At 39.2% G+C, this 27906-nt stretch overlaps 1 protein-coding gene across 2 annotated transcripts in view; it reads left to right on the forward strand.

Moving 5' to 3' along the window:
• LOC122069021 overlaps positions 1-27466 on the forward strand; it is a 34242-nt gene extending 6776 nt beyond the window's left edge. For both annotated transcript variants that reach the window (XM_042632950.1, XM_042632951.1), the window contains 15 exons: positions 14228-14279; positions 14361-14439; positions 14539-14571; positions 14685-14733; positions 14825-14873; positions 14954-15047; positions 15885-15942; positions 17471-17758; positions 17846-17968; positions 25818-25907; positions 26043-26204; positions 26293-26352; positions 26445-26543; positions 26666-26844; positions 26940-27466. In XM_042632950.1, the coding sequence (XP_042488884.1) occupies positions 14228-14279; positions 14361-14439; positions 14539-14571; positions 14685-14733; positions 14825-14873; positions 14954-15047; positions 15885-15942; positions 17471-17758; positions 17846-17968; positions 25818-25907; positions 26043-26204; positions 26293-26352; positions 26445-26543; positions 26666-26844; positions 26940-27081 (1557 nt within the window). In that variant the 3' untranslated portion in view covers positions 27082-27466. The remainder of the gene's footprint in view (positions 1-14227; positions 14280-14360; positions 14440-14538; positions 14572-14684; positions 14734-14824; positions 14874-14953; positions 15048-15884; positions 15943-17470; positions 17759-17845; positions 17969-25817; positions 25908-26042; positions 26205-26292; positions 26353-26444; positions 26544-26665; positions 26845-26939) is intronic.
• The last annotated feature ends 440 nt before the right edge of the window (positions 27467-27906 follow it).

Consider the following 27906-nt stretch of genomic DNA (forward strand, 5'->3'; position numbering starts at 1 on the left):
CCATAAAAAGAAAACCTGTGTTTCTAAAGTTATTACAACATCTTTTATAATATTTCATTATTACATCACTAAAAACGTAGCATTTTAAAGTTTATTTATAGTTTTCAAGCCTTATCACAAAGGTTTGAGCTGTTCGGATACTCACAGCCCTCAGTATTTGGTATTGTGCCATCATACCCTTCTATCTCGTCATCCGTAAAACCACATATATAAAGGAGTGAACTAAGAAGCCCAGTGAGGTGAACATGCTAATAATACATAAAGGTGTATAAGTGCATAAACATCAATGATAAAATAAGTTTACTGTTAGGATATGTCTAGCCATTAGTGAACTATCAAATGTGCACAAGATAGTGAGGTCAGCTAGGCCTCGAATCATATTCTACTCATGTATCTCAGTTCTCTACAACACTGGGGAGGAAGGATGCAGCTTACTCATAGATAGGGGAACTACTCTATGTATCCGGTCACCAGGAGCACTGGGGAGGACGTCATCTATCACAAATCAAAATATTATCTTCTACTCCATGTATTCGGTCACTAGGAGCATTGGGGTGGATTCCTCTCTTACTTTCTTGTAGGTCGTGTCTAGTCCTTGTTCTGGTCACCAGGAGCACCAGCGAGGACACTTCCTAACTTACAAAACCTCATCCAGTACATAACCCCCTACTGGAAAGGGACGGCACTCACAGGGTGTTATTGTTCTCATTTACCTTTATCTTATTCATTTCTTTCTCTTACTTTCTCTTCTTTCTTTTACTTTCTTTATCTTTTCCTCGAATGTGAATTTCATTACATTCATATATTTGAACATCATCAAAATCATTATGCATATAAACAACTCATCATTTCATTGCATTCATTAAACATACGAAACACATTGAAACATCTCATACCCTTAATCTTAACATCTTAGCATCATATTCTCAATTGTTCCAAGATCGTTGCTATTACATGAACATTTCACATAATCATTAATAAGTATTAATATCCCATATTAATACCATACATAATCTCATCATAACATTCCCCACACATCACTTCATATATATTCCATACTCTATATATATCATTAAACAGTATTCATGTCACACTCACCTTCACTTTACTTGGCAATTCCAAGCTCCAAAAGTCCAATAGAACATGTACAATGATATATCCTATATAAGGGTAACAAAATAATTAATAAGGTCTTCCCACTATTTAAGTTTGCAAGACCAAACCTCACAAACCCAACTACAAATTGAGTTATGTTCAGTGGTTAAATAGTTAATGCAGAACCCTATATTTCAGAGCTATTTTTGGATATCTTTCAAAATACCTGGATTAAATATATCTTCATATAAAACGTAGGTTTTTTAGTCTTCTAACTACTGCAACCAAAATCGGGTCAATCGGAGTTATAACGAATGAGTTATACCAATTTTAGTGGACAGGGGTCAAAACTGACATATAACCATGCTCTCGGGTTCATGAAATTCACCCACTTTGAACAAGTATTTGACCACTTTAGGAACAGAATTAGAAGACTTCTAAGTCTAAAAAAATTATAGAAAAACGAGTATATTTTCTAACCTAACTGGAATCATATCATTAAGAGTTAAAAATGAGAAAGATATAGTGTCCGAACTGAGCAGAGGTCATTCTGTCAGTCACAAACAACTCCATTAAAATGGACATTTTGCTTGGGGTTTTAACCTCTGCTCCTTCAAGCTTTCAATTGAGAACTACTACTCTACAGTTCCAAATTAATTCAGCTCTAATTCTTGCTCTTTCAAAGCTTCAACTATACCTTGTATGAATTTATTAAAAATCAAATCAATTGAATAAACTCACCTTAAGATTTAAGTTTGACATTTACAAGTTCCTTCAATTCACTCTTTTCTTTTTCCTAAATTTCCCTAACTACGTCTATTTACGACTTTAATTGAAAACTGAATTCAAAAATTGAAACATAATACTAGGTTGGATAGATTTACCTAACAATTTCTGAAACCTATTGAAGCTTGTACTTTTTCTCTTCAATCTTCTACTGAACAGCTCTTTGTTCTTAATTCTCACTTCAATCCTTCTCTTCCTCCATATTTTTCCTTTGTTTTCCCCCTTTACTCTCAGTTTCTCTCTTCTTTTATAGTAGAAGACAAGCCACCTCTCTTTTGTTAATAAACAAAACCAGCCACCTTTCTACGTGTCTTCTCACCCCCTCTCTCTCTCTCTCTCCCCCCCCCCCAAAAAAAAAATAGTCAAGCTTCATTTATTTCTTGTAGACTTTTGTGTGTGTTGTTTTTCTACCACACACCTATATTTGGATTGTTATGCAAATAGTCAAGGTGGGCATTAATGATTATTATTTTATTATTATTTACAATGATAAAGTGTACTGTTTTGTTTTGTATATATATCATATTTTGTTCAAAGAAATCCAGCCACCTCCATTTGTGACTTCTTTTTTGTTTGTTATCAATAAATGACATCAAATTATTGGTTAACATATATTAGATATTAAGATATATAAAAGAAAACTATAGGGGTGATCATTTACTAGTAAAGATCATAAGGGAAAAACAAGAAGGAAAGAGAGCAGAGTTTACCATATATGATAATAGAGTGTTAAGATTTAGGACACGCCTTTGTGTACCTAATAATTTGGATTTGAAGCAAGAAATATTAAAGGAAGCACATCAAACTTCGTATACAGTTCATCTCGGCAGCACCAAAATGTATTAGGACTTGAAAGGTATGTATTGGTGGAACAATATGAAGAAAGAGGTTGCTCAATTTGTTGAACGGTGCTTAGTTTGTCAGCAAGTCAAGCAAAGCATCAAAGATCATTAAGTTTACTGTAGCCATTGATGATCCTAGAGTGGAATTGGGAGCATGTGACCATGGATTTTGTGACTTCATTGCCCAGGACATCCAAAGGTCATGAGGCAATTTGGGTTATTGTGGACCGTTTAACCAAGTCAACTCATTTTTTAGCGATCCGCATGACCAATTCCCTGGAGAGATTAGCATAACTGTATATTGACGAGATAGTCAGGCTGCATGGGGAACCAGTATTTATAGTATCTGACTGAGACCCGAGATTTACATCACGGTTTTAGAAGAAATTGCAAGAAGCTATAAGTACTCAGTTGAATTTTAGTACGACTTTTCATCCCCAGACTGACTTAAGAAGATATGCTGAGGGCTTGTGTGATAGACTTCAATGGTGGCTGGGATGAACATTTGTAGTTAGTAGAGTTTGCTTACAATAACAACTTTCAGACTACAATTGGCATAGTGCCTTATGAGGCGTTGTGTGGTAGGAAATGTAGATCTCCTCTATATTGGGATGAGGTTGAAGAGAGAAAGATACTCGGACCAAAGATTCTACATAAGACATTTGAGAAAGTAAAGTTGATTCAGCAGAGAATTCTTACTGCTCAGCGTCGACAGAAGAGTAATGCTGGTAGTAAGCGGAAAAAATGGAATTTGAAGTGGGGGACATGGTATTTCTTAGAGTGGCAACTATGAAGGGGGTGATGAGATTTGGCAAGAAGGGCATGCTATGCCCTAGATATGTGGGTCCGTTTGAAATTTTGGAAAGGATTGGTAGTGTGGCTTATAGGATAGCTTGACCACTGGCCTTGTTTAATATCTATAATGTCTTTCACGTATCAGGATTGAGGAGGTACATGTCGGACTTGTCCCACATATTGAAATAGAAGCCCCTTCAGCTCAAAGAGGATATGTCTTATGAAGTAGTACCATTACAGATCATGGACCGCAAGGATCATACACTGAGGAACCGGACGATATCTTTTGTATAGGTTCTGTGGAGAAATCATTCGGAACAAGAAGCTTCTTGGGAGCGGGAGGATGATATGCGGGCCAGTTATCCGTACTTATTTTCTGATTTGGTACGTAATTAAATTTCGAGGATGAAATTTTTTATAAGGGGGGAGAATGTAATGCCCAACATTTTACAATTATATATATATATATATATTAATATCTAATATATGCTAATCAATAATTTGATGTCATTTATTGATAACAAACAAAAGAGAAGAAGTCACAAATGGAGGTGGTTGGATTTCTTTGTACAAAGTATAATATATAATACAAAACAAAATAGTACACTTTATCATTGTAAATAATAATAAAATAATAATCATTAATGCCCACCTTGACTATTTACATAACAATCTAAATATAGGTGCGTGGTAGAAAAACAACACACACAAAAGTCTACAAGAAATAAATGAAGCTTGACTATGGGGGGGGGAGAGAGAGAGAGGGGGTGAGAAGACACGTAGAAAGGTGGCTGGTTTTATTTATTAACAAAAGAGAGGTGGCTTGTCTTCTACTATAAAAGAAGAGAGAAACTGAGTGTAGAGGGGGAAAACAAAGGAAAAATATGGAGGAAGAGAAGGATTGAAGTGAGAATTAAGAACAAAGAGTTGTTCATTAGAAGATTGAAGAGAAAAAGTACAAGCTTCAATAGGTTTCAGAAATTGTTGGGTAAATCTATCCAACCTAGTATTATGTTTCAATTTTTGAATTCAGTTTTCAATTAAAGTCGTAAATAGACGTAGTTAGGGAAATTTAGGAAAAAGAAAAGAGTGAATTGAAGGAACTTGTAAATTTCAAACTTAAATCTTAAGGTGAGTTTATTCAATTGACTTGATTTGTAATAAATTCGCACAAGGTTTGGTTGAAGCTTTGAAAGAGCAAGAATTAGAGCTAAATTAATTTGCAACTGTAGAGTAGTAGTTCTCTATTGAAAGCTTGAAGGAGCAGGGGTTAAAACACCAAGCAAAATGTCCATTTTAATGGAGTTGTTTGTGACTGACAGAATGATCTCTGCTCAGTCCGGACTCTATCTTTCTCATTTTTAACTCTTAATGATATGATTCCAGTTAGGTTAGAAAATAGACTCATTTTTATAGACTTAGAAGTCTTCTAATTCTGTTCCTAAAGTGGTTAGATACTTGGTCAAAGTGTGTGAATTTCATGAACGCGAGAGCATTGTTATATGTAAGTTTTGACCCCTGTCCACTAAAATTTGTATAACTCATTCGTTATAACTCCGATTGACCCGATTTTGGTTGTAGTAGTTAGAAAACTAAAAAACCTACGTTTTATATGAAGACATATTTAATCCATTTGAAAGATATCTAAAAATAGCTTTGAAACATAGGGTTTTGCATAAACTATTTAACCATTGAACATAACTCAATTTAAAGTTGGGTTTGTGCAGTTTGGTCTTGTAAACTTAAACAGTATGAAGACCTTATTAATTATTATGTTACCCTTCTATAGGATATATCATTGTACATGTTTTATTAGACTTTTGGAGCTTGGAATTGCCAAGTAAAGTGAAGGTGAGTGGGACATGAATATTGTTTGATGATATGTATAGAGTATGGAATATATATGAAGTGATGTATGGGGAATGTTATGATGAGATAATATATGGTATTAATATGCGATATTAATACTTATTAATGATTATGTGAAATGCTCATGTAATAGCAACGATCTTGGAACAATTGAGAATATGATGTTAAGATTAAGGATATGAGATGTTTCAATGTGTTTTGTATGTTTGATGAATGCAATGAAATGATGAGTTGTTTATATGCATAATGATTTTGATGATGTTCAAATATATGAATGTAATGAATTTCATTCTAGGAAAAAGAAAGTAAGAGAAAGAAATGAACGAGATAAAGGTAAATGAGTACAATAACACCTTGTGATTGTCGTCCCTTTTTAGTTGGGGGTTATGTATTGGATGAGGTTTTGTAAGTTAGGAAGTGTCCTCCCTAGTGCTCCTGGTGACCAGAACAAAGAGTAGACATAACCTATGAGAAAGTAAGAGAAGAATCCTCCCCAATGCTCTTGGTGACCAGATATATAGAGTAGACAATATTTTGATTTGTGATAGATGGAATCCTCCCCGGTGCTCCTGGTGATCGGATACATAGAGTAGTTCCCCTGTCTATGAGTAAGCTGCATCATTCCTCCCCAATGCTGCAGAGAATTGGGATACATAAGTAGAATATGATGCGAGGCCTGGCCGACCTCACTTTATTGTGCACATTTGGTAGTTCACTAATGGCTAGACTTGTCCTAACAGTAAACTTATCTTATCGTTGATGTTATGCACTTGTACACCTTTATGTATTTAGCATGTTCATCTCACTGGGATTTTTAGCTCACTACTTGATATATGTGGTTTTATGGATGATGAGATAGAAGGGTATAATGGCACAACTCCAGATACTAGGGTCTGTGAGTATCCGTACAGCTCAAACCTTAGTGATAAGGCTTGAGAACTAGGAATAAACTTTGAAATGCTACGTTTTTAGTGATGTAATAATGAAATATTATAGAAGTTGTTGTAAAAACTTTAGAAAGATAAGTTTTCTTTTATGATTCTTGCACTAGTATTATAACTGTTTATCTAACTAGTTTATAAACTCAACTCCAATAGTAAGTCTTCCATTGTGTATGATGTTTGTATAAGGGAGCTGTTGTATTTATATTGGAAAGGCAATGATTATTTGATCGGCGCCCGTGAGGGCAACACCTTTTACCCTATCTGGGTTCAAGTCGTTACAGTCTACGTACCCCTAACACTCCCCCTCAAGTAGGTGCGTAGGCATCCTTATGCCCAACTTGAATATTGTAGGATGGAATGACTCAAAAGTGATACCCCTTTTGAATAGATCACCTAATTGGTTCTCTATGGTGACGAATGTTAAGTTGGAAGAAAGAAGGATTAGGGTTAGAGAATAGAGGAGAGGAAGGAGGAAGAAGAAGAAGAGAAAATGAGAGAAGGAAGAGAGAAAATGAGTGCAAATCATGGGAGAGAAAAGATCTTTTCTCATCTATTTTAGATTCAAACTATATTAGGGAATTTACATTATTGCATAAGCCTCCCTATGGAGGTAAAAGTTAAAAAGAGAAAATACAAAACATGATAACATAATAATGAAATAGTTCCTAAAGTACCCCTATTACATAAACTCTAATGTTCCCCTTCTAGCTGGAGAATAAATGTCATACATTCCCAACTTGCATAAAAGGATATGAACTAGTGAGGAATGAGCGCCAATTGATCACCAATCTTCATAAAGGGTGTACAGATGTTGCTGGAGTCAATCTTCTCCTTGATGAAATGCCAGTCTACTTCAATGTGCTTTGTTCTGTCACGTTGTACTAGGTTATGGGGCAATATTAATAGTTGCTTTGTTATCACAGTAGAGTTGTATAGGTCTTTCAGTGTCAAACCCCAACTCAAGAATCAATTATCTCAACCATATGAGTTCATAAATTCTATGAGCCATTGCCCTATATTCTGCCTTTGCCCTAGAATCTAGCCACAACAAACTGTTTCTTGCTCTTCCATGTAACCAAATTATCACCTACAAATGTGCAATAGCCTAGTGGTTGTTCCTAGCATACAATAGTCCTTTTCCTAGAGAGGACTTCAAGTATCTGAGGATGTGGTACATAACATCCAAGTGCCCACTCTTAGGAGTATGCATAAACTGGTTCACTAATCCCACTGCATAAGCAATGCTTGGGCGAGTCAAAGACAGATAGATAAGCTTTCTCATTAGCCTCTGGTATTTCCCTGCATCAACAGGGGAAGGAACACAGTCTTTTCCTAGCTTGTGATTTTGTTCAATAAGGGAATTTGCTGGTTGACAACCCAACATCTATGTTTCTTTCAACAGGTCACTCAAACTTCCTTTGGCATATATTTTTTTCCCTTCTTAGACCTTAACAAGAAATACTTTAAGTGTCTAAGATCTTTGATTTCAAACTGTTCGGCCAAGTAGGTAGTTCAAAATAGGAAGGATTAGGGTTAGACATAAGGGGAGAAGAGAGAAGAGAGAAGAGAGGAAGGAAGAAGGAGAGAAGATGCGAGAAGAAAGAGAGAGATGGGAGAGCAATGAACTCTTCCCACCTATATTAGGTTCAAACCATAATAGGGAAATTATATGTGCCACCCTAAGGAGTTAAAAGAGAAAAAGAGAAAATATAACTTCAGACAACGTAATAGTAAAGCATATCAACTGTTGCTAAGATTGCCTTGCAGTTTGAGTCAATTGGTGCCTTCACTTCCCCATGGCTGATTGAAATGTCTCCCTTGGATGCCTCCTAGTCATATATCTGAAGTTGACTCTTATTTCGGTGTGCCTTATAGCCCGTCACCGCACCCCCATTCTTGACCGCATTAGGAAAATGCTCCAACTTTGGAAAGGCAAGCTTCTTTCCTATGCGGGTTGCTTGAGCTTACTAGATCACTGCCTCCCATGCTTGACCTCATTAGGAAAAGGCTCCAATCTTGTAAAGGCAGGCTTCTTTACTGTGCGGGTTTGGAGCTCACCTGGTCGGTGCTCCAATCCATGTACCTTTACTGGTCGGGAGTCTTTGTCGTCCCTGATTCCATCACTAAATCCATTGAGTCCCTCTTTTGCTCTTTCCTTTTGGAAAGAGTCAGACACTGCAATCCACTCTCTTAGTTGGGCCTTTGTTTGTCCACCAAATCTAAAGGAGGCCTGGGCTCGAGAATCATTAAGGAAGTGAACAGTGTGGGCATTCTCAAGCTCATCTAGAAAATTGCTCCCAAACGAAGTGTAATTTGGGTCTCCTGGGTGTATTCTCATCTCCTTAAGAATGACTATCTAGATTGTCTCCCCTACCTTTGATGCCTCCTGGGATTGGTGCAGTATCCTCTTTGGTCATCCCATTATCCTGACCGCCATCTCCTTCTTTATCGGCAATGGCACAAACACTAACCTTTGGCTTGATCCCTAGCATCTTGCAAGTATCCTTCTCTTTGTGCTTAGCCCTAGAATTATATATTCCTCTAGCTTAGGGAAAAACTCTCCTGCCTCCTTTATTATTTCTGAAATTTGGTTCTCCTTAGCTCCTCTACCTCTACTTGGAACCTTGCTTGATCATCAAGTCCAGTCGTCCTTTGGCATAAAAGCATCTGGTTTAAAGCCCACATGCCCCCCACAGTTTCACAGTCTGGAGTGCCATGATCAACTGCCTCCGCATGTAGTCATTCCTCTATCGGCGCATTCACATGCCTTCTTCTTGCTATCTTTGTTGGAATGCCACTGAAGTCATTTATCACCTCTTCTTCGCTTGCCTATTCTCTTCCAACATTTGGAAGCAAGTCGTTGGCAATTGTTGGCTTAGTGGAAGGATACACCTTCCCCTGAGCAGAATGGATTTGGATGGACATGACCTTTGCTAGTTCTTCCATATGCGACATTGCTAGAAGACTTGTCATCTGTGCTTCTATCAACCACATTTGGATAGAGCGAAATCTTCAAAGATAGACATTTAAATCTCATACACATGGTATAATTTGGGAAAGCCATCTATTTTGACGTCCGCTTCAAGCTAGCTTTTTGGCATTGTAGACTTGTTAGGTATTTCCCAAGAAACATGCTCATTGTTGTTTTTTGGGCCTTCCCATCTCCATTATGTCTACCCCCTAGTTTAGGCTTTGTCCCCTTTAGTGGCTAGGTTGTAATTGTTCTGTTTAGCTCCCACCCCAGGATTTTTGTCTCCTATTATTTCTTTTTTTGCTAAGGCTCATCCTTAGGTGTTCTTTCCCCCCTCTCATTCTCTTGTATATTCTTCTTCTCTTGGTAATAAATTGTTTATTCATCCACAAAAATTAGTAAAGTAGTTCTTAAAGTGACACTATTAGATAAACTTTAACACTCATCCTCAAGCTGAAGAATAAATGTCATACACTCCTAGCTTGTATAAAAAGATACTGAATTGGTAGGGAATGAGCCCTTTGGTGAAGATGTCGGCCAATTGATCACTAATCTTCACAAAGGGCATGCAAATGTTTCTGGCATGGTTTAAAGTATCTTCGATGCACATCTTAAATTTAGCCGACCACTACGGTGACTGATACTAATACTTTAATCTTTGGACTTTAGCATATCTTTGCATATCTCCGATAACAATATGATACCCTTCGATTCGTATCTTAAATTTAGCCGACCGATATTGATACTTTAATCCTTGTTTCCCGAGTCAATCTTCTCTTTAATAAAATGCCGATCTACTTCATTATGCTTCGTCTAATCATATTGTATTGGGTTATGGGCAATGCTTATCGCTGCTTTGTTATCACAGTAGAGCCACATAGGTCCTTCAATGTCATACCCCAACTCCAAAACCAATCTTCTCAACCATATTAGTACACAAATTCCATTTGCCATTGCCTTGTATTCTGCCTCTACACTAGATCTAGTCACAACAGGCTGTTTCTTGCTCCTCCAGGTAACCAAACTACCACCCAAAAAAGTGTAATAGCTTGATGAAGACCGTCTGTCGGAGGTGGATCCAGCCCAAACAATATCAGAGTAACATTCTATCCTTATGTGGTTATTCCTAGCATATGACATTCATTTTCCTGAAGAAGACTTCCAGTGTCTGAGGATGCAGTACACAACATTAAGTGTCCACTCTTGGGGCATGCATAAATTGTCTCACTACTCCCATTATATACGTAATGTCTGGGCAAGTCAAAAACAGATAGATAAGCTTCCCCACTAGCCTTTGGTATTTCCTTGCATCAACAAGAGAAGAGCCACAATCTTCTCTTAGCTTTTGATTCTTCTCAATGGGGGAACTTGCCGGTTTACAACCCAACTTCCATGTTTCTTTCAACAGGTCTTAATATAAACTTCCTTCGTCATATATTGATTCCCTTATTAGACATTGGCACCTCAATTCCCAAGATATACGTCAAGTGTCTTACATCATTGATTTCAAACTGTTTAGCCATGTAGGTTTTCAGCCTAGCTATCTCATGCTTGTCATCTCTAGTCACCACAATATCATCAACATAGACAATCAATGTTGTGATGGTGCCATTACCCCTCGGGTGAGTAATGTGTGATCTGCTTAACTTTAGGAATATTCATTCTTCAAAATGGTCTGCCTAAACCTCTCAAACCAAGCCTTTAGAGAATGTCTGAGACCATATAATGCCTTCTTAAGGAGACGCACCTTTCCTTCAGCTGTTGAAAACTTGAAGCCAGGAGTGGGGTGCATATACACATCCTCCTCTAAGTCATAATGAAGAAAGTCATTCTTCACATCCAAACTGATATAAGGGTCAATCTATATTTGTAGCCATAGATAGAAGAACCCTTATTGACTTTTGTTTACGCAGAGGAGCAAGAGTCTCCTAGTAGTCAATCGCATACATTGACCGTACAAACCTTTCCTTGTACCTCTTGACATCACCATCTGATCCTTACTTGATTGTGTAGACCCACCTGCATCCAACTGAAATTCACCCATTGGGAAGATCAACAAGTTTCCAAGTACATTTCTTTTCAAGTGCCATCATTTCCTCAGACATGGCTTGTTTCCACTTTGGGTCAGACATGGCCTCAGTAATAGTTTTGGGATAGAAACAGAGGAAGGAGCAGATGTAAAGGCAACACCTATAGGAGAAAGAGCATCATAGGAAAAAATTAGACTTTTTAAGAGTGGGTTCATTGGGGAACTCTATAAATGGAGAGCTAGGTCCCTCCTCAAACTCTAATTTTATTCACTACATACAATTCTAGAGAGAGAGAGGGAGAAAGAGAAAGAGAAAGAGAAAGAGAAAGAGAAAGAGAAAGAGATAGGGTTTCTTGCGGTCTCCTCCTTTGTGCTTTCATGTTCCTCATCTAGCCAGTGATAATAGGGGAATAGAAGAGAAGTACCTTACTATGTGGATCGAAAGACTTTCCGTTGCGCTTTACTTGATTATGGATCCCAAACAAGGTATGTTTTTGTTATTCATAGTTTCTATCCCTAGTTCTTGGTGCTCTTAATCTATCTATGGTGATCTATTAGGTTTATGGATTATAACTTGTTAGATATTTTAATCCTACACATATCACACCCATATTACAACACTCCCCATCAAGTTGATGCATAGTTACCATGCATTCCCAGCTTGCACACTATAGGAGGAAACAATTTACTACTTAAACCCTTTTGAACACATTAACCAGTTGAATTGCTTATATTGAATTGCCAGTCCAATGACGAAGGCAATGTCTAGATGAGTGTGCGATAAGTAAATCAACTCCCAACCAATCGTTGATATTGTCCCTTATGCACTGAATCACCACCCTTACTAGAGAGATGAACATTTGCCTCAAGCGGGAGTATCTAAGGGCTTACAACCCAACATTTCTATCTCGGGTAGAAGGTCAAGGGTGTATTTTCATTGAGATAGGAAACTACCCGCGGTGGACCTAGCAACCTCAATGCCAAGAAAGTAACAACTAGCTTACCTAGGTCCTTAATACATTTGACATCTTTGCTCTAATACCATGTTTGTTTGATAGGAATGCTTGGTTTGTCAATGTGACAGCCCCTCTTTGTTTATAAAAAGTGACATACAAGTACTATAACACCCTTATGGACAGATGTTCCCTTATACCCATATTAAACCCATATTACAACAAAATCTTGGAGTGATATCCGTGCATACCTCTTCTTTAAGATCACCATTAAGGAAAACATTTTTTACATCCAGACTATTTACTTGTTGAAGATTCCATCCCAAATTTGCAGCACATGATAGCAATGCTCGAACATAATCAATTTTTGCAACAAGGACAAATGTGTTCTAAGAGTCGATGCTATAGGTATGGGTAAAACCCTTCTCAACCAGCCTTGCCTTATAGCTGTCAATGGCTCCCTCTGCCTTTTGCTTTAAAGTGAGCACCCATTTACATCCTACTGGTTTCTTCCACAGATATCAGTTTTTTTTCGAGGCTTAGAATCATTTTTTTCTTAGGCTTGGATTTCCTTTGCTATAGCATTCTCCCATTTAGGGTCTATGATAGCTTCTTTCTAGCCTTGCAGGATTGACACAAAGGATAACAAAGAAACAAAGGCATAGGGTTTAGGTGCAGGCTCTACAATGCAGATGCTACCGGTTGGACCAGCATGATCGGCTTTGGAAGCCTAGAGCCAAGAAGAACTAGTCCAACCCAGGGTTTTGGTCCAACAAGGGTTGGAATTAGTAGTTTATTGTTTATTTATTATTTTTTTGAATTTCCAGGCTTGCAACATAGGAGTTAGAGTCAATTTAGGATCTATTTCCTATTTGAACTTTAGTCTAAGGAGTCTAAGGTTTTGTTCTTTAAATACCTACATTTGAGTTGGTTTGAGCTCTATGTGAGTGTGTGGAGGTGTGCTTCCCTTTCCCCCCTGCTACTCTGATTCCTTCCTTGAGTTCCCCTTCTTCCCTAACCGTCCCCTCATCATTCCGACTCCCTTTCTAGCAGCAATAGGAGTATAATAATCCGATGAAGAAGAAATATCATTACTTGATGGATGTGACAGAGGAGCTAGATTGGGTAGCGTAGATGGACAAGGTAGATTGGAGAGAATTTTCTTTCCTTTGAGAATAACTGAGCAGATCCCTTTTTTCTCAGTAGAGCCAGTGGAATGTTAGGTTTCTCTTCTATTCCACTGGTAACTTGATCAGTATCTGCCCCTCCCCATGAATTCGAACAGTTTCAATAACAAAAGGGCTCGGATAAATCTCACTGGAAGGAATCTCTTCCTCTAACTCTCCCCTTGAAGAGATGACTGGTAGCAAGACTCAGTTTCATGAAAATTCACATATATGGTAGTGAGGAGTCTGCGGGAAGGGCAATGATAGCATTTGTAGCTCTTCTGAGTCTGCAGGAAGTTGATTCATACATTTTCTAGGAGGAGTCTGCAGGAAGTTGATTAAGAAATGAAATTTACTAATGTTTTGCAAAAATCTGTATTTGGCCCCTCTAAATGGAATCTCATATGAAATTGAATTGTGTATGATGTTTCAGTTACCTATAAATGTCAAATTCATAATTTTATACAGTGCCAGCCGCCCGCGGGGGGGGGGGGAGTCGTTTTGATAATTATCAAGGTTTTTATAGGCCTATACAGATTGCAGAATTAACATATGCTGTTAAGTTTTTCAATTGTAAACTCTTCCTCAAATGTAAACTTTTCCCTCTCTCTTCCATCATTCTCAGACAAATCCTATTAAGAAGACAGAAGTAATCTAAAAGGCAAAAATGGTTTTGTTAAGGCTGGCATATGCAATCTCTCTGCAAGTTATTCCTTGATATCTTTCCAACCAATATTTCATTTGTTATATGTTAAATTTTGTGTTTGTCCAAATTAGGGAAAAGGCACAGCAAACCAAAGTGTTGAAACTCATAACCCCCTGAAGAACAGTGAGTTACTCACCCTTTGCAAAAATTTGTCTGTTTTCTCTGACCAATCTACTCATTTATGTATAACGGTTTGTAAAACAGCTGGTATCAGAGACCCTATGGTTTATTCTGATAAACAGAAAATTAAAGCCCTGAAACAAGAAATTGGTATGGATGGCAGGTACGTGTAATTCAAAACTTTGTAGTTTCTTAATCTCATATAAGCTGTTGAAGTTTTCCTCTGATTAAAATTCTTGAATCCTCTACCAATTTGTGACAGGAAAAGTTCTAGAAACCCTCTAACGCTGACAAGGTATGTGAGATTGCAGACTGCAGAGTTGTCTTTAAGTTCACTTGTTAAAAACTGAATAATTTATACATTATGCAAATGCTCCTAATATTCTTGTGGTCCTTTTTTATCTGAAGGAAGTCATTGCCAGTCACAAGGATGATGAACAAGACCCATTCAACTGATGTAATTGTTGTTTTCCCATTACTATGTTCTGGTTGTTGTTCCTTTGCCTTTTTCTGTACATCTATCAATACTTGCCTTCATATATTTATAGGGTAAAGGTGAAAATTCAAAAAAATGGACAGCAACTTGCGATTTTTCTGGTAAGATGCAACATTCCAAATATATGTTGTGCCGCAGGAAAATATGCCAGAATCTCTTTAATACTTTTCATTGGATGCAGTTACAACTATGGTTGGAAGGAAGGTGGTGCCTGATGTAAGATGTGCAAAAAATCATCTTTTGCGGAGCCGAGTGAGTGATGGTTTTGTCTCAATGTGAGTAACAACAGCTGCTGAAACAATTGTTAATTATATCAAAGGTCCTTTTGCCAGTCACATAATTGGAAGGCCTTCTTATATGGCTCACCTACTTTTTACCCCATGGAAGGATGTTGTTGCAATTCCAACCATTGGCTGATATTGTTACATGGTCTGCATTAGCTAAATGTCAAATTTCAAAGCAAAAGCCAAATTCAATTATACCCTTCCAGTATTGGAATGTGCCCTCTTGGTAGTCCATGTATTGGTATGCACCATTTTGGTAGTCTCTGGATTTTCAAAGCTTTATTTTTTCCTTCGCCAATTCCATTGATCTGTAACCTGACATGTGAGGAGAGGACCATGGGGTCTATCTGTCCACAAAATTTAGGTTCCATCTCACCTGTACGTAGAAGATTGCTTTTACAAGAAGGCCCTCCTCAGGGGCTGTCCAGGAAATCATTGCTTATTACTTTTATAGTCATTGTGCTTTTATAATCGTACTCCTTTGCAAAATCATTCTAGGCAGCTAATGTCAATATATTAATATATGCTGTTCTGGTGCAGGAAAGATAGAAGTTGAAAAGGAGTGTATGTGTGAACTTATTTATCATGTCAAGTTGCTTAGTTAACTAGAAGGATATTTTGATTGAAATTGATAATATATCCTCTTTAACCCAAAAAAGTTAAAAAGTGATATATCCCCTCTTGGAACTTTAAAATTGCAAACATCAATGCGCCATAATGTTTTACTGTTGCTACTTTTTCCTTCTTTTTTTTTTTTTTTTTTTTGGTATTAAGAATATCTATGTTTTGATTTCGCAAAGTTTTTTTTTTTTTTGGACTTACATATAGGCTTCCTGTGGGTCGAAGTACCTTGCATGCATGTGCGTTGTCAAGAAAACCAATCAAGGTGTGTCTTAGCTTCTATACAATTTGTTCACATTCTTCTTACTATTTTCCCCCAACATACTGTGACTACACTTTTGTTGCATCACTTTTTCCTTTAGTCACTAAATGTGGTAAACATATACTGGAATAGTTTATTTTCGTAATGTTTTTCTTTGCTTTTTGGTTGAGAAGCCCACTTTTTGAACTCCTTGGTTGTAGTTTCCAGGATTATATTCTGATGAATTTGGAAACATATAACTAATAAAAGATAAAAGAAGGAAGCAACTGCTCGTGTTCTGATTTGCTAGTGTCAATCTTGTCCAACTTTTAATCAAACATCAAATGCATAAGCAAAAGGGAGAGCAATACATAGGACCTACTTTTTCTTTATTAATGAAAATTATGAAATACAAAAATTCTATATATAAGTTATTGGAGTTTGAGGGTGTTGAACCAAGATCATAAGCTATTAGGTGGAAAGGCTTAAATGGTATATGTAGTCATCTAAGGTCTCAGAGTTGGTGATGTGGGATAATTCCCAACACTCTTCCTCATGTCTCCCTTAGGGTGGCCGTACACTGATGTATCATTGTGGGCGTGGAGCCGTGGAGCCTCTGATACCTTGTTGAAATATCCAACCCAAAAACTTAAGCTTTTTGGTTGAGAAACCCACTCCTATATCACATCATTCAAGGTCCCCGAGGTCGACATGGGATGTTCCCAACAAAATCGATTAAACTGATTGGGAGGGATTCAAATACTTAGTAAGTGGTTTTGTTTTAATTTGAGGGCTGAATATCGAAAATTAGTAGGTTCATCTTAGTCTAACCTGAGTAGACCAATAGGACCAACCAATTAAGATCTAATACACAAACCTGACCGATTGAGGCTGATTAAGAATCAATTAATCTTATCCTAGTTCAAGTTAATTGGTTGATCAATCGGTGGTCCAACTGGACAAAGCCTGATTGACTGATACTATCTGACCAATTAATAAACTGTTTCAATCTGGCCACCCTAAGATTGATTGGTTAATTTAATTGTCTCATCCTGAACCAATAAGTGAGTCACACAGCCTAACCTGTCCACAGCTTTATCTGAGTTTTGAGAAGCCCATAGGGCTGCAGACTACCAAACAATTCTTTATCCCCTGTAAAAGATGGTTTTAATTCTTGATCTCTATAGATAAACTTCAAAGCAACTTCAATTTATTATTCGAGAGAATACTAGTGGCCCTCTCTATGGTAATAATTACAGTAAAAACGCCAATACTAATAATGCTGGTTGTATGAAGCCAGTCTTATTTTATGTTCCAGTAAAAACACCAATACCAATAATGCTGGTTGTTGTATGAAGTCAATCCTATTTTATGTTCTCAAAGTTATGGTTGTCAAATCTCTCTTACATCTGTTGTTTGGGCATAAAAGAAAATTAACTTTAGATGGATATGCTTGTCTGTTTGCTAATAAAGCTGTTTCTTTGGTAGATGCTGATTAGTCAGTTTGAAATCTCTCTCTCTCTCTCTCTCTTTTCTTTAATTCATGTCACAGACAACTAGTAGAACCACACGTACATCCTCCAATTCCGACAAGACTTCTTTGAACTACAAATCAAATTCTTCTTCTTCATCTGCTATTGCAAATCTAACCAAGGACAAAGAAGAGGCTTCTGCTCCTGAGAATGCTGCTGTGGGGGTTTCCCATGAGCCTGCTTCCAAAAAGCTCCCTTCTATTGGCATTGTCAACTCAAGTACAACTGTCATGGCAGATAACAGTTCTAGGACCAGGGGTAGTCGTCGAAGATCATTTACGTGTTTACTAGTGGGGGCTAGATCAAAGGTTGGGACCTACCGAAGATATGATCTGTTAATGCTTCATTCTCTTCTGTTCATGACTTCTTAATGGCAATTGACATTATTCTGGCAGGTATTACCTGAGCTTGCTGAAGGTACCAAACAGGAAGAGCTATCAAATATTGATGATTCCACTAATCATCTTGAAGTAGCTGAATATGTCGATGAGATCTATCAGTATTATTGGGTTCTGGAGGTTATTTTCTGACCATTCTTCTCTGGAAATTCTTGTCGTAATTTATACCAAGCCTTGAGTTCTGTTTGGCGTTAAGTTTTCTGATATCACTTTAACTATGAGTCTTTCCATCAGAGATCAGTGGTTTGGTTAAATAAATGGAACCAGTTGAGTCAGACAATGTAGGTGGTGGTAAATATTTGATATGCCTTCTGTGACATCTTTACTGAATGTAGTGTGAGATTGAGGCAGATGTTTTGGTCGGAAGAGTTGGGGGGGGTTGCAGGTGTGTTAATTGTTAAGGGTCGTCTTATTTGGTAGGGAGGAGGGGGTCAGGCCCCACATTGAACTAGGCTTCAAGGCTTAGCCTCATTATGCGCCTCTTTGACATTAATAGAACTGACTACTATTTTCTGTTTTGGTTATGGACCCACCCGGTCCGGGGAGCAGCTCTCTAAGTGCAGTGTGGTATAGGTGGGTTCAGGGTCGTCTTACGCCTTCTGGTTTCAACTTTCTTCTTTTCTTTACTTGAGGTTGTAGGGGGTGCTTCGGCATTCCTTTAGGGCTTGTCAGGTTCAAAAGCAAGGTTTCAGTAGGCATTTGAGGTTTTACTCACATTTGGGAATTCATTTTTTCGTAAAATCTTTACATAGAATCAGAGGCAGCTTTGTGTGAATGAAGTCTAGCAAATCTGGAATCAGTGTGAATAGGACACTGCCAATTTAATTTTTTTTATATTACCAAATAAAGGGTGCAAGAACTGGAACTAGGAGTCTGCTTCTGTGTAGCAGAGGCCACTTTTGCAACCAAAGTCTAAGTCAAGTTTGTTGTTAGATACGGTGATGCAGATAAGTCATTTAATGGGCTTATTTAATTGCAAATAAGCCTTAGGTTGAGTTATGTATGTGTTTGGCCTTTGATCCCATGAGTTTTCTTTGTAATGTGCTACTTTAATGGGCCTAAAATATGGGTAGAAAGTAGGAAAACGAGATTTAAGTCATTAGTTTAGTTTGTCCTGTTTTGAGTGTTTTTCCTTTGTTATTTTAGTTTTCTAGTTAGTTTAGGTTTCCCAGTTAGTTAAGGATTGGGGGTTTCCCAGTTAGTTAAGGATTGGGTTAGGCCTTTCATTTTTAGTGTTTGAGTCAATTTTGACTTTTCTATATAAGTTTGTAAGGGGCTACAACATTGAACACGAATTTATTAATGAAAAAAAAAAAAAAAAAGATGGCTTATGTTGTGGTGTTATGGGATGCAGTTGGGTGAGATGCCCATTCACTAGTTCTTCTTCCCCCTTCTTAACCCTTCATCGAATTCTCTTTCTTTTCTTATTTTCCATTTATTTGTTTGTTGTAAGAGTATTTGAGAGCTAGAACCAAGCCTATTGGAGGACATCTTCTCTATTCAGCCAGAATTTTAGATTTTGTCTGGGATTAGGATCACTTGTGATTCTAGTTCTACATTATTTGGTATCAGAGCCATGGCTGAAGAGAGCTCCAACCATTACTCGCTGGAGGATGTGATGAAATCCCTCCAATGGCTGAACACAAGGATGGACACTATGGTCCAAAAGTTTGAAGAGTTAAAGGACACTACTACTGCCCAATCTAATGCTCAGCATACGAGCCTAGCCAGACCAAAGATGGAGCCACACGATTTTTTGAGAAAAGTTACTTCATACATGTTCCTTGAATGGGTAAAAGAATTATACGTCTACTTTGATTCCTACAACCTGACAAAGGCACAATGACTGCAACATGTTTGCTCTAAAATGAGTGATTGTGTTCGAATACAATGTAGAGTCCGTGAAAGGCAACTTCAAGCTCAAGGGCGTGAGCCTAGAATTTGGGACGAGATGGAGTACGAGTTGGAAGGCATGTACCTATTTAAACGTGAACGAAGTATATACTTCCCCCCACCAGAGTTCCCTCCAATTACACCCTAAAATCCACCCACAAGTGACAAGAGCATGAAGGAATTGTTTGACCGCGTGGCCATTATATTGCAACAACTTGCAAAGAAGCAACAAAAGAAGACACCTCTAACCAATCCTTCTTTAGGATGAGGTAGAGGAAGGTATGGTTGATGCCGTTGATCTAGGAACGTTTGAGGAAGAAGCTGCGGATGGCAAAGATAAGGTCATCATGGATGATGTACCAGCAAGAGGAGAAGAAGCCCATGCTGAATCCATCAGGAACATGGGCCTTGTTAGATTTATGGAAAAGGACAAGAGCAAGGATCTCATCATCCGAGGGGATGGCCTGGGAGATGGCAGAAGGTGGTCGGGAATGAATTTATTGAGGATGTTAGGGGGCAGGTGCGGGGAGAAGTGGAGGTGGAGGGGGTGGAAAAGGCCTTCGAAGTAGCAGACAACCTTGACTTTAATGTCATTGGGGGAGAGAAGCTCAGAAGCAGAGCAAGTGAGGAGCTTGAGAATGGAGTTAGCATTAGTTCAGGCTTTGAGGGAATGGTGGGAATAGGTCGAATTAAAGTTGCCAAGCTTAAGCCACTTGATTCTCGATTTCTGACAGAGGAAAGATTCTTCTTAAGCAAGTTAGGAAGAGTGACCCAAAGCAACTATCCTTCATCAACCAAGGAACAATTGAGGGGGTCAAGCAAGAGCCTAGATTGGATGAGGTTAAGTTTCTCTTGGTAGGAAGAGACTTGAGTGGAAATGTTACCAAAGGTAGCGAAATTCCAGGTTTTTAGGGCCACTTTGTCATTCTTAAGCTTTTTGGCGAAAGCAATGAGAGGAGAGGAGATAGTGGTATGATGGCTCAAGTGTCACTGACCAAAGGGAGAAAGTTATTATGAAGGGACCACATGTCGAAGAATTTGAAGGGTTTGCGGCCAAAAGAGATGTGGGGCTGGACAAAGAGGGAAATGGGGGAATGATCGCCAGGGAGATCGAAATAGGCATGGGAGGCAAGAAAAGAAGTGAGCCATGCTTCATTGATGAGGGGAAGGGGGAGTCTCCAAGCACGCCAGCATTTGGAGGGAGGGGGAGTCTCCGAGAAGGTCATATCAATCCAATTCCATTCTCTCTGAAGAAGAGGAAGGGGGAGTCTTCGAGCACACCAACATTTAGAAAGGATGAATTTCAAAATGTGAGGAGAATGGGGCAATCAAAGAAGAGATGATTGGCATCTTCAATACCATTATAACAGAGATAACAACCTGAGGAGACAATAACATGGTAATAGATGAGAAAGGATTGGGTGGGGAGGCAGTTGGAGAGAGTTCTCCGGATAGTGAGGCTATGGCGAAGGATGTGGTCACGAAATTAGATAACCTTGTGCCAGGGATAGTAGGGTTGGGGGATGGGGAGTGATTCCAAGCTGAGGAGGAGGAGAAGCATCCTGGGGGGGGGGGAAAGGGATCAGATAATTCTATCAGCACCATAAGAGGGGGAATGAATGGAGTTGATGGAATGCTGGATGTTGGATGCTGGATGCTGGATGCTGGAAAGAGGGGATATTAGAGACGGACCAGGAACCATTGGAGATGATCGAGGGGACTGAGGCAGATCTAGGGATACCAGAGGAGTAGACCACTCTATGGCTCAAAATCAAGAAGCACTCCCCAGTTGGATGCCAGTTATCAAGCCAGAAGGAGGTATTTTTCCTATTGCCGATAAGAGATTTGATGCCAGTTGATGCATGGGTTTGACAAGGAGGATCTTACGCCACATCCAAGAGGAGTTGGGTTTGATGCTACAAGTCCAGAGGGAGTCATTGCAAAGGAGGGAAGAGTAAATCCACGACACCCAAATTCCCGGGTGTTTGGAGACCAATTTCCAAGATAGATTGAGGATGGTTGCCGAATTGACATCCTTGATACGCCTAATGGCTAGGCCTACTTCACTCTTAGGAAGGCAAACAGAGGACAAGCAGATGGGGTGGAGAAATTTGGGAGAATTAGAACCTTTCCACAAGGAGCAGAAGAAGAATTCAATGGATTTGGTGATGGATTTTGGGAGCTAGAAGATTCTTAACCCAAAAATATAGGAGGATTGGAGAACTGATCAGATGAGAACTAGGCAACCCACATAAGACAACAGCTTGCCTTTCCTAAGTTGGAGCCTTTTGCTGATTTGGGAAAGCATAGGGGCACAGTGACGAGTAGTAAGCTTGGAGGAGATGAGGGGAGGCCAAGGTATTTAATAGGCAGAGTGCCAATGGAGAAACCATTGAGCTCAAGGACACAAGCTTTTGAAGAATCAAGGACGCCAGCAAGGAAGAGACGGGACTAGAGTAGATTGATGTGGAGGCTCGAGAGAGATTCAAAGAGATGGAGAGAAGCCATCATGGAAGAAATGGAGCCCTCATCAGCTCTTGAGAAAATCATAAGGTCGTCAGCAAAATCTATGGTCAGATTGGAAGCTTTACATTTGGGGATGGGGGAGAAGAGCATATTATCAGTCTACGATTGGATGGATCTCGAAAGGGCCTCAAGGGAGGCAGAAAATAAAGGGGGAGAGGGGACAACCCTAGCAAATGCCAACAGAGGAGAAGAATCCAGCCGGGGAGCTGTTCACGAGAACAGAGAATTTAGGGGAGGATATTAGGCATGGATCCAGTTGACGAAGGACAGGACGAAGGACAAAAGGAAGGACATGGAAAGGAGGACTCTAAAAATGAAGTCCCATCTGATGAAGTCAAAAGCCTTTTGGATGTTAATCTTAAAGAGGGCAACAGGGGAGTGGGAGTTCTTGTCAAAACCTTGGACAATCTCATGGCAGAGAATGATGTTGTTAGAAATGCTGCGACCAACTATGAAGGCAGATTGATTCACATTGATAAGGGAATCAATGACCATCTGAATGCAATTGGCTTAGACTTTGGCAATGAACTTATACAAGTGGTTGCAGAGAGATGGGCCTGAAGTCATCTAAAGAGGAGGCACCATCTTTCTTGGGAATGAGGCAGAGGAAGGTGTAATTGATGTGACTGATTTGAGAAGGGTTTTAGAAGAAGCTCTTAATGGATTTGGTGAGATCATCACCAATAATGTCCCAACAAGAGGAGAAGAACCCCATACTAAAACCATCAGGGCCAGGAGCTTTGCTAGTTTTGTGGGAGTGGACTGCCGCATGGATTTCTTAGTAAAAGGGGATGGATTGAAGGGAATGAATTAGATGATTAGGGATGAATTTGTTGAGGAGGAGGAGGGAGAGGGAGAGGGAGAGGGAGAGGGAGAGGGAGAGGGAGGGAGGGGGGAGGGGGGAGGGGGGAGAAGGGGAAGGGGCTAGGGGGTAGAAGATGCCCTTGAAGTAGGACTCACATTCCGTTTTGATGTCCGCAGGGGAACTCAAGGCGGATCCATTGGTAGCGATGAGAAGGGGAATGGAGTTGAAATTGGTTCTAGATTTAAGGGATTTATAAAAGCAAGAGGAGTTCAAATCACCAAGGTTAAGCCAGTTGATGCGAGACTTTTGCTTAAGGAAGCTTTCTTCCTGGGACAAAAGGGAAGCCAACTCCAGGGCGATGCCTTTCTCTCCAAGGGCAAGAGAAGTGTTGAGAAGATGGGATTGCAATCAGATTTGATTGGATTCGAGGTTGGACCTGCAATCAGAGACCCTGGAGGATATGATGCCAAAGGTGGAGGCATTCCATTCCTTTGGTGCAAGCTTGACATTTTTGCGCTTGAGAGCAAATGAATAGAGGGGAAAAAGGCCAGGTCGGACTCGAATGTCCTAGGCAGAATGAACAATAGGAAGGAAGCCAAAGTGGGAGGACCACATATCGCAGAATTGAAGGGCTTCAGATTGAAGGAGATGAAAGGATGGATGAACAGGGAGATGGGACGATGGCCAGAAATGCTAAAAGAGTCAAACGAAGCATGGAAGGAGGGGAAGGAGGAGAGCCAGGCTTCATTGACTAATATGCGATCAAGCTTACAGTTGATATAGTTGGGACCCACCCTTTTGTTTTGCCAAAAAGCTTAATTCCAGACCATCTAAGGTCATCAAGACTAAAATCCCAATGCAGGAATTGAAGGCATTGACAAAGGGGGAGTCAATGCCAGTTCCCTCACTCTTCTCATGGGTATGGCGGATCACATTGACATCACCCCCAACCTTGGGAATGGTAGCCAGCATGGGGAGCTAGGAGCCTGAGGTCATCCCAAAGGGGGGCACAACAGGGGCTTAGTTGAGACCATAAATGGCAGTGAAAAAGAAGGGGATGGTATTAGAAGGAAAGGAGATGGAAAGGTGTATGAATTGGGAGGAGATAAGGGAGGGGAGAATTTTTTAGCTATCCCATACGATTCAAATTCTCCCAAAGAGGATTGAAGGAGTAATTAGAGAGGAGGGACCAAGAGGGAGCAATGGAGGAGGCTATGCGCAAAGCATTGGGTTCGGGCACTTTGGTCTCAAGGAGATAGCAAAGGACGGACTGGGAGGACTTGATGAGAGCACGGATGACGGATCTCAGATTGCTTGCTTAGGAATTGAGACCCCGGACATTCCGAATGGTCCAGCAAATCATGGGTAAGGAGGTTGGGGGGGCATGGTCACCTTAGAGGAATTGAGGGAGGGAAAGGATGGTCGGGTAGATGGCTAGCTGCGATGGCGACATAGATAGCTGATAAGAGGGGAGAATGAGCAGGATCAATAAAGGGGGGTGCTGACGAAGCTAGAGAGAAGGGGAGGAAGGCCTGTCAGAGAAGGTGGGAGGGGACAGAGCAAGGGGGAGGGCTGCTGGAGTTGGCGAAAGAGTGTCCACCCAATGTAAGTAGAAGGCAGCCGATAGGGAGCATCGTCTTCTGTAGGGCGGACATCGAGGCCATAGAGGCTGAAGAGGAAGTCGCTGCCATGGGGCAATCAGTTGGGAGCCCAATTGTAATGGAGGCGGAAGTCACCGAGAGACATTACGCCTGCTGGAAGAGCAGGCCAGTAGTTGAAGAAGATCCGGCATGGTCCTGACTTTTGTTTATTATTCTTCTTTTAGTGGTGAAAATTCTGATATTCTGGAAATGATGGTTTATATATGTAAAGAGAATAGCAATTTGAAGTGTCGAGGTGGGATATTCCTAAAAAATAAAAATAAAAAACGAACAAGTGGGCTCATCCTTTCCAGTAACTATTTGATGTTTCACTCTCAAGTTCTATAGTGGTATAGTTGAATTGTTTGTGTGCTAACCTCACACAGATCTCTGTTTTAACGACTTGAGTTATATATGTTTTTCATGACATGACTTGATAAACTTAATTGTTTCAATTAAATAACTGGATTACCAGACAGTGAGAAATTATTGTTTTGGTTATACCCATGAAATAGTCCTTAAACCGGAATGTTACATTTTTCTAGCTAAACTGTGGAAGGGTGAAAGTGTATTCCTTAGGAACCTTGTGGTTAATGGAGCTTAACGTGTCATATATCATATATCCGTTCCTCTTAGAGTGCCACACTGGGTTGGATGGTATCCATTACCAGCTGATGTCTGATGCATCATCAACCTTGGGAATAAAGTTCCTGACAGGAGAGTTTCAGGAAATGCACATGGGATACGGTATCTATACACATTTACCAAAATACACATGCAAACTACCCTTGACACCTTCATGCTGTGTAACACTTGCATGACTGTTTGCTGTTCTCTAGGTGTATGAATCCAAATTTTGTATTTCAAAATTTCAAGCTATAATAATGTAGAAAATTTCTACTTTTTGCTGCGACTCTTCTTCCTGCTCTGAGCCTCCAACTACCAATCTGCTGCTTCTTCCCCCACCCTTTTTTTTAAAAATAATTTAGAGTCTTCTCATTGTTTATTTACTTCCTGACATTAGTTGTTGTGTGGAATTGCTTGGATGAGACCTGGAATTTTTGTTTTAATTGAAGTCTATTCGCTAAGCCGCCGGTTTCTGCAGGCAGAAAATACATCGCTTGAAAATTACATGATGATACAGAAGGAGATAACTCCAGCACTGCGTGGAATAGTGATCAACTGGTTAATTGAAGTATAAAATCCATCCCCTTGATCCATTGTTTTGGTTCTCTGATTACCCAACAACTTCTGCTTAATTCTTTATTTGCATGTTTCCTCTTCTGAGTTATTACCTTCTCAATTGTATAGATTCTTGTCTCGGTTTCAGGTACACCTTAAATTTGAATTGATGCAAGAGACACTTTTTCTCATGGTAGCATTGCTGGACAGATTCCTTTCTAAGGTTATAATTGAAAAGAAGGAATTGCAGTTGGTTGGTCTTACTGCACTCTTATTAGCATCCAAATATGAGGACTTTTGGCATCCTAAGGTGGATATAAATGTTCAAGTTTCCTAACTTGTAATGAACCACTATTTAAATTTTCTTCTAAAGTGGGCAAGCCTATAAATTGTTTCAGGTCAAGGACTTAATTAGCATCACAGCAGACTCATACACAAGAGATCAAATGCTTGGAATGGTGTTTGAGGCTTCTATTATTTTCCTGATTGTCTTTTTCTGCCTCAGCAAGAATATAATTGAACTCATTTTTTTTTTTTTTTTCTTTTTCAGGAGAAGCTTATCCTTAAGAAGTTGATGTTCCGTTTGAATGCTCCAACTCCATATGTGTTTATGTTAAGATTTCTCAAGGCTGCTAAATCAGATACTAAGGTCCGTGTGAATTTACTTTTTTTTTTTTCTTATTAGTATTCATTTTAATCTTCTAGCGTTCTGAGAATCATACTGCTAAATTTCCTACCTAACATGTACTATGCTCTGTGGATTTGCACCAGCTTGAGCATCTAGCATTCTACCTAATTGAGTTGTCACTGGTTGAATATCAAGCTTTGAAGTTCAAACCATCACTGATATGTGCATCAGCAATCTATCTTGCTCGTTTTACTCTGCAAATCAGCCCAGCTTGGACCAAACTGCTAAGGAAACATGCACACCATGAAGAATCTGAACTAAGGTTTATTTCTAGGCTTTTAAAACCATTTGCATCTGTGGCTATTGATGTATAGCATCAATTTGTACTCCTGTATTTACATGTTGCTTCATATGCAGGGACTGTGCCAATATGATCTTAGGATTCCAAAAAGCTGCTGGTAGAGGACCCTTAAGAGTAACATATGAGAAATTTCTGCAAAATGATCGTAGTTGTGTTGCAGCTATAAAACCCATGGACAAGCTTCCTCTTATGATTTGACTTATTGAAGTGTAAATTTGCTTCATATGTAAAAATGACTGGAAGTTATACAGTGGTGGAGAAAGTAAGCTTCAGATGCTGGTTTTTTAAGTGCATTGAATCTTTGAAGGCAGATACCTCCACCAATAGGTACAGATTTCCCTGCCTTTTCACGTGTAGCATGTAATGAGATGTGGTGCTCCATCTTCATTGGAGAAGTCATCATTTGTGTCCTCTGGATACAGAGTGAACTAGGTTTTTCTGTCAATATGAAACTCTTAGTTAATTACAATGCCAATTTTTCTGTTACGTAGATGATCATCATCAGCTTTTGAAACAATTACTGTTCAGGATTTGAACTCCTAGAATATTATCATGAAATAAACGTGTGTTTGTTTGGATCTCATTATATAAATGTATTAATTAGTCTTTTGTTTGTTTTTACTGTCTTTTTCACTTGTGTCAATAAGGGCACTCATGATTTTGGAAAGGAACATACTAGTAAGAGTGTTGTGTGATGATTAAAAGATTTTGCTCCCAATCCTTTTATTTTGCTTGCTTTAAGCTCAATATATGATCAAAATGGTAATTGTTAGTGTATCATGTGTTATTTTTTTTTTGGGTTTAAATTGTATCATATGTTTAACTGATCATAATGAGTAGCCTTATCCAATGGGAGCAGAGGGGGGACAGGGCAAGTAAAGAGTTGATTAAAACTGAACAACAAAAGCAATGAATTCCTTTCCCTTCCCATGATCTCATTACTCATCAGCACCACCTCCAATCAATTGCTTCACTTCACCATGGTACCACCTTACATTATCAGTAAATTATCACTTCAAAATA

Source organism: Macadamia integrifolia, unplaced genomic scaffold (assembly GCF_013358625.1).
Source record: "Macadamia integrifolia cultivar HAES 741 unplaced genomic scaffold, SCU_Mint_v3 scaffold520, whole genome shotgun sequence".
In the NCBI taxonomy this organism is placed as follows: Eukaryota; Viridiplantae; Streptophyta; class Magnoliopsida; order Proteales; family Proteaceae; genus Macadamia; species Macadamia integrifolia.